Source organism: Panthera leo, chromosome D4 (assembly GCF_018350215.1).
Source record: "Panthera leo isolate Ple1 chromosome D4, P.leo_Ple1_pat1.1, whole genome shotgun sequence".
Taxonomy (NCBI): Eukaryota; Metazoa; Chordata; class Mammalia; order Carnivora; family Felidae; genus Panthera; species Panthera leo.
The window spans coordinates 12,315,388-12,328,153 of NC_056691.1; the positions used below are offsets into that span (position 1 = coordinate 12,315,388).

At 36.6% G+C, this 12,766-nt stretch overlaps 1 protein-coding gene and 1 long non-coding RNA gene across 7 annotated transcripts in view; one reads left to right on the top strand and one right to left on the bottom strand.

Annotated features, from left to right (window-relative positions):
* Window positions 1–12,766, top strand: part of LOC122204500 — a 55,559-nt gene that overhangs the window by 25,331 nt on the left and 17,462 nt on the right. The window lies entirely within an intron of this gene.
* The window catches only part of PTAR1 (protein prenyltransferase alpha subunit repeat containing 1), a 50,249-nt gene continuing 40,520 nt past the window's right edge, over window positions 3,038–12,766 (bottom strand). For 4 of the 6 annotated variants that reach the window (XM_042912025.1, XM_042912027.1, XM_042912028.1 and 1 more), the window contains one exon: window positions 3,038–12,123. In XM_042912025.1, coding sequence (XP_042767959.1) covers window positions 11,781–12,123 — 343 coding nt within the window. In that variant the 3' untranslated portion in view covers window positions 3,038–11,780. The remainder of the gene's footprint in view (window positions 12,124–12,766) is intronic. The other 2 variants (XR_006195696.1, XM_042912029.1) reach the window with 2 other exon arrangements.

The following is a 12,766-nucleotide window of genomic DNA, read 5'->3' on the forward strand; positions in this document are numbered from 1 at the left end:
AACCATAGTCTTGATTACTATAGCTTGAGAGTAAGCCAGCTTTTCAAGATTGTTTTGGTTACTTTAAATCCTATTCATTTTCATATAAATTTTCAAGTGGTTTATCAATTTCACTGAAAAAACTAATTGAAAAGTTGATAGATTATGTTGAATTTACAGGTCAATTTGGTAGGAATATTTCATAGACTATGTATTCCACAAATAGGGTACTTTATTTAAAAATAACTTTGTCCTCTAAAAGGTAGTATTTTTCTTTTATTGTGACTAGAACATGGAGAAAAGTACATAAAATATATAAGACATGTCCACATGGCCCAATTCAAGACACAGAATCCTGCCAGAAGTCCAGAAGTTCCCTATCTTGATCCCATCCTTGATCATGGTTCCGTTCTTTCCCAACCAGATGCAACTGGTTGAACTTTATAATAATCATGACCTTTATAATCATAATTTTCTTGCTTTCTTTGTAGACTTGACTATTTTTAAAATTTTACATGAATGAAAATCATATATGTGCATATGATTTCAGTACATATGTTTCTTTTACCTTCATTCCTCAAAGAACATTTTCTGTATGCAGAATTCTATAATGGCAGTTATGTAATTCCAGCACATTAAATTTATCATTCCCATACCTTCTGACTCTAACAAGAAGTTAGCTATTGACTTAATGTCTTTGTCTTCAATTAATTGTAAGATACTATCTTTCTATTGGTGTTCTGCAGTTTCAGTATGATGTAGGTTTCTTTATCCTGCTTTGAAAAAAATTTTTAGTATTTTTTCCAACATTTTAATTTGTGTTCAGTAGGAGTGTTTGTCCTGCCATTACCATTTGGAAATGGTAATTAACTTCGATGTTTAAAATAAAATCAGAATCTTAAACTTCTCTATAATTTCCTGTTTTTTCTCTATAACTTCCTTTTAAAAATTAATTTATTATGACATTTTTTCATGTAATTTTATATTCTATTTTTGTGAGTGCATATACCACCACTGTAGGAAAATACCAATTTACTGAATCTCCTACTGTGTATTCAAGTTGTTTCTGATTTTTACTCTAACAAATGCCACACAAAATGCTTTAAACTTAAAAATTTCTTCACATGGAATAACTAATATTAAGACTCAGGAGATCAATGTTACAAATTAGGTATGTCGCAACTTAGTTACAAACAAGAAAAAACTGGTGATTTTTGCTCTAGGGGACCTTAGACTGTAAGAGTCTACAAAATTTCCTTGAAAACAGAGGGGTGACTGATGCTGCACCAATACCAATTACTCACCAACCTTCCAGTATTCTCTCAACATGTCTACAGAGATCACTAGCGATTTAAGAAATATGAGAACACAAAAATAATATGATGGAGGCCCAATTTCAGCCCACAGTTAGCTCCCCTACACAGAGAGCGGACCTTTCGTTAATCATACTGTAATTACCGTGAGAAGCAAATAAGGAATCTGATACAAGAGATTTGTGTATCTTCGGAGGATTCTGATAGTAAAAGTATAAATTCAGAAGTATTATGTCTGTTCTTCAGATAATTATAAGGAGTGGTAAGGGGGTTCTTCCTGGTAGCCAGGGTTACTCTAAGAATCTTTCTGTGAAAGAAAAGTTAGTACAGTAATTATTGCTTCTGTTTTCAAATTCTGTAGCATAGGGCATATATAATAATACTGTACTTCTCATAAGAAAAGGGCATACTGTAACTTGCTATCTTAAATAAAGCTGATGCCCAATCTAGCCATTTTGGAGTAGAATGGGAAAGATAGGAACCCTGCCACTTTTTAAAAAAGCAGTAACAACAAAAAAACAAATCACTGCTTCTTCTAAAACAAACAAAACAAAACCAAAAAACACCAAAAGCAAAAATTTGAGGTTGCAACATGAGGAAAGTGCTAAATATATACAAATGATGAACGGCTTGTCATATTTAAAAATTTTAATTAGCTAGTGTATCATCTTGCCTCTGTTTTTACTGTTAATCTTTCATTTCAAGAAGCATCCTATTAGGTAAAGCAATTTCCCAGGGACGCACTTTGCTAATATAAATTGTTGTCACACTTCTCATATAATCTGCCTACTAACTCAAACCAAGACTGTCTTTAGCAAGCTAGTTCCCTTCCTTAGCATATCAAAGCGAAAACATTGTTTGTGGTACTTTGGCATGATGCAAATAAATTCCGCACCGTGTTTCCTACCAAAAATAGGCATAGGTAATAGTGCGTTATTTAAAATATAATCCTAAAGAGTCATGGGACAAGGCAGCAAAGGCTTTTCCCACAGAACAACTTTTTGAGTATTTAAAATCTGAGTAAAAACAGTATCCACCTCATCAATACTTTTCAGAGTATACTTAGGTATTAAAGCCATTTAAATAACTGTAAATGCTGTGTCCAGCTTAAAATATATGGAAGTAAGGTTCCAGGTTAAGAAAACATGGGATAGAACCCCGAAATAATCAAGTAATTCTCTGCTCTATGCCTTCATTTAAAATGTATGAGAAAAAGCATATCTAGTTATAATGACTTTCATAAGTCAATTAGTCATTGTTAATGCACTCTAAAGACAAGTGTGACAGTTTCTCTAATGTTTTCGATATTTTTTTAATGTCCTAGACACAAATGACATTTTTAATTCCTTCTACAAGCGTAAGTAATCAAATCAGTTGGTTTCACTTAGACAACAGCTCACACACATCCATCCCATTACCACCATCACAGCAATTAAACAAGACTGCTTGGCAGAATGGAGTGGAGTTTAAAACACCAAAACGAGTTGGGGCCCCTGGGTGGCTCAGTCAGTTAGGCGTCTGACATTGGCTCAGGTCATGACCTCATGGTTTGTGAGTTCGAGCCCCTCATCGGGCTCTGTGCTGACAGCTCAGAGCCTGGAGCCTGCTTCAGATTCTGTGTCTCCCTCTCTCTCTGCCTCTCCCCTGCTCCCATTGTTTCTCTCTCAAAAATAAACATTAAAAATTAAAAAATATAAAACACCACCACCAAAGCAAGCAAAAATAAAAGCACACTTTCACTCATCTTAGGAGATGAAAAGTTTACTTAGAAATTGCAAACATTTAGCAAAGTTAAGACATAAACACTATTTTTCATATTCTACAGAAATACAATAATTTATAGCTGGCTTGGTACATGATCACATGATAAAAACAATCTAATGAAAAAAAAAAAAAAACGATGGTTCATTCTACTTTTCTGCCACTTTTAACAACTTAGTAAGTGTACCAGTAAGTACTGGAAGACAGATGCATAGGAAGATTAGAATCCTAGGGCTGTCTGTTAATACACATTATTATAAGAATAATATAAAAACAAAACAAGTACAGATACACAATTAACATGCAATTTAAGCTATTATTTTGAAGAAACAGGACAGAATTTAGTGAACACATTGAAAAATGTGTTAATAATGTGTTGTTATAATGAGCATATCATGGTATTTTACATGGCATGGAATTTCTTCCTCCTTAGATAATGCTTGGCAAATTGGAACAGATTGAGCTACTTCTACAGCAAATTTAAAATGCAGACAATGTGGATAATTGTATTAGATACTTTTCTAAGTATACTAATTTTTAAAGTACCATAATTTCATGCCTACCTCACCATCTCCCCAATTTAAAATAAAGTCAAATTTTGTACCCTATGAACCTGCACCGTCCGATATAGCAGCCCTTAGCCACACATGGCTATTTGAGCACTTACAAAGTAGCTAGTCAGAATGACAGGCACTGTGAGTGCAAAATACACAATGAATTTTAGAAACTTACTATGGGGGGGGGGGGGGGGAAGCAAAATATCTCCATAATTTTGTATACTGATTACATAGTGAAATATTTTTAATATATTGGGTTAATTAAAATAGTTAAGTTAATGTCATGGGTTTCTTTTTTAATGTGCCTGCTAGAAAATTAAAAATTACATATGTGGCTCCCATTTCTTCCTACTGGACAGTGCTCATACAGATAGTCTACAGTCACTTATTACCCTTAGAATTTAGCATCCCACTTTAAGTAATCTGGAGTACGAACTCCCAGGACACTGTAAGCACACTCTGCACATACTTTACTGCAAAATTAATTTTTATCCCTCTGCAAGATACACATTTTAAGTGTAAAAAGAATTCACAAAATAATCCTTAAGAAATGTCAATTACTATGTATTGTGAGAGCTAAAGGAACTTCAATGCAGACTGGAACACAGAGGAAAATAGTTAAAAAAAAAAAATAACAGTGCAATCAGAGGGAAACGATTAGTATCTTCAGTAAAATTAAGGTAGCCAAACTTATCTTTAATGCCCAGGATCTGACCTTGCACCACAGATCATATATGTAACTTGTCCACTGAACCACGACCTACAAGAAAATCTTTAAAAATCATTAAACTGCAACTTAAATACTCCATTTTTTGGAAAATCTGCAAGCAATGTAAAATTCACACACATCGTCAATTCTAACAGCAGACAGTATCTGAGAACTATCCCTTAAAGTCCCACAGTGTTAAATAAGGTTAGCAACTGCTTAGTGTCTAAGAGACTTGGACTTAAAAAAAAAAAAAAAAACTTTCTTAGAGGCTATTAAAAAATATCACTGACCTTTTGTCATTTTCTTCCCCTCCTCTTTTTTAAAAAAATTTCAGTAATAGTGTGTATAAATCCCTGGCATATTGATACCACATCATCTTTTATTGTGTCCATCTCAAATACAAATTAATCTAGCACACATTTCATTATTCTCCCAGGAACACCACCAAAATATAATACTGAGCGGTCACCACAGTCAGAGGCCAGCATCACAGTCATGCATCAAGAACCTCGCCAGGAGGCGATGCCTAATTACACTTGTATTACACACTCTGTTCCTCACAGCTCAGGCTGGAATGTTTGTTCTTCAACCGTTTAAATCTATTTACACTGAGTAAGCTCTGTCAAAGATGCTCTGAAAGTCACAAATGAGCAGATTCTGAAACTACTGTATCTTTCATAAAAATTTCTCCCTCATATTAAAGATGTTCTCAGAAAACAAGGAGAAGTTATTTAATATAATTCTGTATTTTACCATTACCACTTTGAAGACACTGGAAAGCAACCAAGTTTTAAGAAGAAATAAATAGAACCTAAGCCAGGTAACACCAGGTACACCAACAGAGAAACCGACTGTAGGCGTCTACAGTAATTCTCTCTCTTTTGAGTTTGGCAGCCTATTAAGACATTTAATCACATTTATTAATGTGCCGTGCACAAAAAGATGCTGCTTAAACTTTCCCCATCTCCTATCTTCAGACCGTGTTCTACACACACAGTACGTTTATTGCATGTTACTAACTCCAGCCTAAATAAGCGTAGTAATTGATGCCAAATGATGTAATTTTTTCAGTTTCAAACATATATTGCTTTAAAAATATGCTCCTCCGTGAAAAGATAAAGTTTCCTCTCCGAAAGCTGTTAATTTGCCATGAGATCAATAACTGACTAAATATTTATTGAGCACCTACTATGACTGCACTCAGTCTACACTCATTCTTTAACCACTAAGAAAAAGTACCTGCTTCAAATGCAAGATGACACTGGTGAGGGAAGATAATATTTGAGCACTTCTGACAAAATGCTTTATGAGTCACTATCTGAACGTGTGAAACTGTTCACCCCAGGACATGAAAAAAAATCTCAATATGTATTACTGATCACTTTATAAAGATAAATAAACATTTGAAGTAAGCTGCATAGTACTTTGAGGAAAGTGATGGCCATACATAAAATTAAGGCTGATTCCCTAAAGGTATGGAAGAAAAGCCAGAATGTCATGGTGCATAAGCATCCAAAGACAAAAATAAACATTTTACACAAATATCTGGTTAATTCAGGCAAATGGCACTTGTGTTAGGTTTCCAACTTTGCTTGAGGGGGCTGGTTTAATAAAGAAAACTGCTTTTAAATAGGAGCACTTTAAGCAAATATGAAAATAAAAACCCTTTAAATAAAATTCTCTGTAAAATCACTATATAAATTCAAGTTCCAAATCTCGTTTAAACATATATACATACATATATGTGAACACACACATATATATGCCTTAAAAGTATCAAAATTTCACTTACAATGTGATGCAGCTGTGTATCTTGCCTTGCATGGTTTGAAGCTAATTATGTACCTTCCGCACAATACTGGATTTCTCCTGAAGCCACGCATGTGGGCAATGGTGCCGAGACAGAGGGAGGCTAGTTTTCACTTTCTAGCCTTTAACGATTGCGCCCCGTTGGATTCCTACAAGGCGTGAGGCATCATGCAATGTACTGAACACATACGGGGTCTGCACACAGAACACTCTTTCAGGGAAAGTGAGGTTTTAGGAGGCAAAACAGTTGTCAGTTTGAAAACGAACGGTAATCATTTCCTGAACAGGATTTCCAGAAACAAAATGATGTCAACTGAAACACCCCCACCTCTGCCCAACGTGGAAAACAATACATTACAGAAACTGTTTCCGTAGAAGATGTAAGAGAACATTCCTAATAGAGCCGTAGGGACTGAAGCAGCGAGGTGAAGAGTGAGGCAGGCACAGAGCGCCTATGAGCTACTGCACTGGTAGGGGTTTATAAAAAATACTATCTATACTAAAGTTTTAAGAGCTAGTAATATATTTAGCATACTTTTGCCTTTTCTTTTTTGCCACTGAATATAAAATTTTGTCCTAAATTTACTAAATCTTCTACACCCTGAGGAATAACAGATTAATAAAAGAATGCCAGGGTCAGCCTTGTGGACCATATTATTGTCCAAAAAGCACAACCTATAAGAGCTAATATTCTTGGAAGCACAAAGGTTCATCGGCAGACTAAGCTACTCCTCTCTATTTTTTTTTAGCACAGAGTTTGGTTTTACAGTCTTAACATAACCTAACGAGAATACAGATGTCCAGGTTGAGAGCCAGAGGTGCCTCCTGCAATGCAAGCGCGCGTGCACGCGCGCGCACACACACACACACACACACACACACAACCTACAACTGACACAATGGTTTTCTGTCTCCACTATGAACTACGACATATTGCTGCCATTTAGGAATATATTATTCAATAGTCCTCTGAAAAGCACTTTGGAATCTTTAGCTGTATATTTTTATGAAATTACAATTAAAAGTTATCTGCAATCTTGAAATATGGACTCTCTATCCCTCCCCTCTCCTGTAACCAAATATATAAAATGCCGTATTTTAAATTTCATCTATTTACTTCTTTTCCTCCAACACAGAATTTGGGAGGGAATTCTTAAAACCCTTAAAGTGAGGCAAAGGATTCATTTACGACAATCATACGGCCTTTCTTTTCAGGCACAGTGCCACTGTTTCCCTTGAACATGGGCTGCACAGGTTTGGGACTAACCTGTAATTATGCACACGCTGTCCTCTAAATACCTCCAATCCCCAAAAAGTTAGTTGTCACAGGGAAAGAACTAATTCTTCTTGGCAGGGCGCTTAAAAATGCTAACTAAGAAATACAAACCGAAGCATCCTACCTGCTCATATCAGTATGTCATGAATGGATAAAAAAACTCCACGGGACCGTGTCTAGCAACTGGAATAAATAAAATGAGTTACAATCAACTGTTTGATAAAAATTCTGTCCTTTGTTTTCTCCCTAAACATTAATCTTGCTCCCTCCAGAAATAAGAAAGGCACTCAAATTAACAAGGTATATATAGCTATTGTTTCAAAGACACTGTGTGACAAGTAGGATTTTCAGGGCTGCTTTTCTTTCCTGCTCGCTGCCTGCATGCCAGGCACGTCTCCACCTTGCTGTGCCTCCAGACTTCTCCAGTACACAGGAGCACAGTAAGAGTGCATCTAGGCATGGGGAGGCAGCAGCATGCAAAGTGCCAGGGGCTGCACCGTTCTCCTGGAGAAGTTCACTCAGAAGTCAAAAGTTTTTAATGGTGCTGTTTGAATTCCGTAGCATATTTTAAATATCTGAAAGTTCTAAAATTTGATTTACTAGTAACAAAATAACTGTAAGCTTACAAAAGCTTTCTGCAAAGAATATATGTTATTTTCTTTTATAACTAAACCTTTAGTATCTTCTGTAATTAAGAGGGACTAAGATACAGATTAGACTATTGTATAGTAAGTGACAGCTGTACTCCTAAATTAATATTTAGCCCATGTCAAATACTATCTTGTGCTACAGAAAATTACTAATGGTAACTTGTTCTCAACAATATTAAAAGTTCTCTTTATATAACAAGCATAAATTCACATGACGACCTGAATTCATCTAAATCACACAGTCTACCACCATAAATGCTTTCCTACAAACTGCCACGTAAAAGTCAAGGAACTTTTGTTTTCATATCTTGTGTCACATAAGCCCTTATCTGAAGATTTAAATGGCTTTTAGTGACAACATGTATACATTTAATCCTATTAATAATGAAGCCTTTAATCAGAACCGTACCATAGGAATAAGGGATATGACTGAGAGTCTGGGCCCAGAGTTTCCAAAGACGTAACAAAAATGCTAAAACCTGGAAAAGAAAAAGGGGACATTAACAGGTATCTAATCCTTAAACCTAATAAGAGAAAAAGAAAATGACTCACACAGGTTTAAGAAATACCTAAAAGGTCTATAGTTCAAGCTGGGGAGGAGAAAAGGAGAAGCATAAAATGACTATCCTTGCACAAATACAAGTCAACAAGTCTTTGAAATCAAAGAATTCCTTCAAATGCCCCAAAGAGTCTCTGGCTCTGTTGCCAAGATCTGTCCTCCAATACCATAAATGAACAGAAAGTGGTGTTCTTAATGCAAACGAGCTTTGTTCTATGAATTTTTAATATATATTAAAGTACAGTTAATTCATAATCATAGAGCTGCATTTCTTGGCTGGGATTTAACAGCTTAAACAAGGTTGTTAAATGAAGAAGAATCATCTAAATTAACTTATTCTATATGTAACAGCTCACCTGTAGTATCATGAGGCTAGAATGTAATATTCATTCACAATCCATTGTTCTAACTTATCAATTTCTCAATCATAACTCATTCTATCCATTACTCATGATCAATCTTTCCCTTTTTCAGTGAATCATTTATTAATTTGATAAACATTTGATAAGTCCTCGCCATGTGCAAGGCACACAGTAGAATCTGGGAACACCAAATTACCAAAACAGGTATACTTAAAAAAAGGTGGGGCCGGGGAGGAAGGTGGTGTGGAGGTATTTACACATCTTATTGCTTTTGGCTTGTCAGTAGTTTTCTTGATCCACAGGACAGTATGATGGCCGACTATTCTCCTAATGAAAGTTTGATGAAATGTGTCAATCAATCTAAACTATCTTTTTCTTTCAACAAGGCTATTTATAGAAAAAAAGGTAAAGACTAACAAGTCCCTGAAAAGATACATCCTTTCCACAGCATGAACTTATTCACTCAAAGAGATACTACCATGCTACAGCTAATGAGTTTAGATGTCAACCATTTAGGAAAAAAACACAACCATATGGGGCAATGCTAGGTTTTTCTGTGAATCAACACTTGAAAAATGCAAACGTTAGAAATAAAGTAGCACACGAAGGTCACAAACGCGAAGTATCCTTCGGATGTTTGTGTTTTTACTGCCTACTCAAAACTTTATTAGGAAGAAGAGACCGAGATATCGTAAAGGACTGCATGGCTTCATAAGAGCGTGTATGAAGGGCCTTAAAACACATGAAGGCAGATAACATCAAGGGTGGGCAGGGTACTGTATGGAGGGTAAGAAAGGCGCGGAGCCGCTGGTTCACAGGGGACGGTCTATACTCCTGTCCTGACACTCTCACATCAAAGCAGAAGAAGCCCTATTACTTGGGATACTGAAGATGATGCCTGGAAGGGAACACTGAGTGAGGCCAGGGTCTGGCAACATGTATCCAGTGGAATGGCCTGAATCTCTCCTGTCATCTCTGTGTAGTCTCCCCACTATCCCCTGCAGGTAGAGAAAATCATCAACTAATGGTTTTATCCACAGAGGTCTAGGTAGACCTTGAGGTATTTGTAGACAAAGGGCCATGGGATTATGTTCATAATGGCAATTATTTTCTTACCTAAATACTATGAAATTTTGCCCCAAGAGAGGAAAGCAGATTCTGTCTACAAGGGCCAGGCTGGACAGTTTTTCTGGTATTCTCAAGTCTCCCCTGACAGTTGGCTGCTCAACAAAATCATGATGCACAAATAAAGAACTTACTCTTTTCCTAAGCTTAAGGCAGTGTGCCTCGCTCAAGCCCAAGGCTTCGATAATATATACTAGGAGAAGTCTGCCTTTACATCTGTCCCCTCACCCTAAAGGTGACCTAGCAAGTAAAAAAAAACAAGCAAAGCACGGCAGTCACTTACTTCTGCAGTGTGGCATCCTACACACACACACACAGGACAACAGGCGGTTTCCATCATTAGGGGACCTTTTAAAGGGCAGTTCCTGTGAATATTGTGTGTGTCTGTGTGTTTAATGGGGTATGAGATTCGGTGGAAAGAGGACGGAGAATGTCTTCAGAACACATCCTTAAAATTAGACAAGTAAGGAAAAACATACGAAAGTGAAAGTGTCAAAAAATACGGAAGGGACTGGGAAAATGAACAAGAGATAAGTGGAAAGGAAAGAACAAACACAGACCATTTACAAAGCGGGGAAACGTATTCAGAAAGTAAACATTAGCCGGCCCTTTTCCCACAGACCTGAAGAACCCAGCCCTTATTACTGAGAAATAAGATACAGCTGTTCGGTGGCTACTTTGGTACCTCATCCCTGATAAGTTTAGTATCAAAGTCTTTAAGTTGTTTTATTTTTTTAAATTAAAGATTGAAGACCTAACCTTCAAAATCTATTCTTTCCCCCTGGCTTTTGCCAGCAAATTTGTAATAACCACTTCATAAAAATTGTGTGGTTTAAGTGTATCCTCAAGAACTTAAATTTTTACAAAGGAAGATTGTTTATGGATACATTTCCATGCATATTTCACTTTTCATGGTGAATTTAAAAGGAAAACAAGTAGTAATAACTGAAAATGGCATTCCAGGTTAAAAAAAAAAGGTTTATGTAAGGGCTAATGTGAGTGTTTTTGGCCCATACCAAATTTGAGGTAAAAAGAATCTATCAAAACTAGTAATAAAAATAATTCCCAGTACTGCAATTACATAAACTCTTAAAATCAGTTTTTCTTTTAAAATAACCACTTTAAAATGGATTACACATTGGAAGCATGTTTTTTATATAAATTCCAATACTTCTGACTTTGGTTACACTGGTCGATAACTTGAGTCGAGAAAGAGACATGATTTATATTTTTGCAAATCCCATCTATCTGGCCATTTGATTCTCAAAGCAGTAATTAGATGGAGTAATTTTGAGCTTGTACTATTCTAAGGCTGAACTACAACTTAAAATTTTAATTGAAAAAAACTAGCCTATACAGCAAGCAACTGCACTGAGGTGGGTAGATGTGTCTGTGAACCGATTAGGAGAACCAAATGAGAAGAAGCTTCACATATAGAAATATAAAGGATGAGAAGAAGAAAAAAATTAAGACTCACTGTTTAGCAGGAAGAAACTACACAGTGATTTTATCCCCAAAGGAATGCCAGTTCTTAACAAAATAAATAAAATTAAAGATTTACTATGGACTTTTAACCTAAAGATGAAGAACACATACCAGCAAACAATTCATGCGACTATGTAAGAAAGGAAAGCAATATTGCACTGAAAGGGGGAACCTTGCAGGACTAATCCACCTCTCTCACTGACTCAGCGTAACCAGCCACTTCCGGTAGGCACTGGCAAACCTGGCCTGCTCTACGTTCCGGCAGGTGGACAATACTTGATCGATGAACCTATGCTCCATCTCCAGGCCCCGAGAGTCTGGAGCTGGGGTCCGCTTCAGGCGTTTGGTTTCCTGGGAATAGCCTTGCTTGCTAGAGTCATTCAGCCCATCCACCTCCATGGCCTGAGACATGTGGGGGCCTCCTGGGATGAGGTGCAAGTCACTCGAAGTTCCCCCAGGGCTGTCTGCAGGTGACAGTGGGGTCACACTGTGAGGAAACCTACCACGTAAGTGATGCTGAAGGTAGAAAATATGCCGCCTGTGAAAGAGGAGGGGGAGAGAATACAGAAAACTCATATCACAAAGTCAAGCTTTTTAGGAAAAAAAAAAAAGCTGATAATTTTAAAACATACTGTACTCAGTTCATGGCTCCCGTGGTAACCCTGAGTTACCTGGAGGAAGGAGGTGGAGTAGTTACCCTGAAGTCTCTGCATACTTAGACCAGAGTCTTACAAGCCCAGATTACTGGACTGTGAGAAAGAATAATACGACCCCCAAAGGATTTTTAATACCACCGACTGAGATGATGGCAATCACCTGGCATTGTTACTCTTTGTAACTACAATCGGAAATTAGAAAATAGGTCGTAGCCCAATCTCTGCTATAAAAAAAAAAGCAACAACAACAAAAAACAGAACCAAAAATTAACTTCACTGATATCCTAAAACAGAAGTGAATTAACTTCTGTTAATTTCCTTTATTTCCTTTAATTTCCTTTAATAAGAACAGGTCTTATTATCTAAAAACCAACTTAACTTTCCCTGAAATCTGTCACTATAACTATAGTCTCATTAAATATCCCTGCAGCAGGGATATCTCATTATTCATATTAGCAACTCTAAGCTCTGAAAAGTTAATTCTGTCCATTTCCCCAGCATATTCTGGAGTAGACAGGGAGCGTA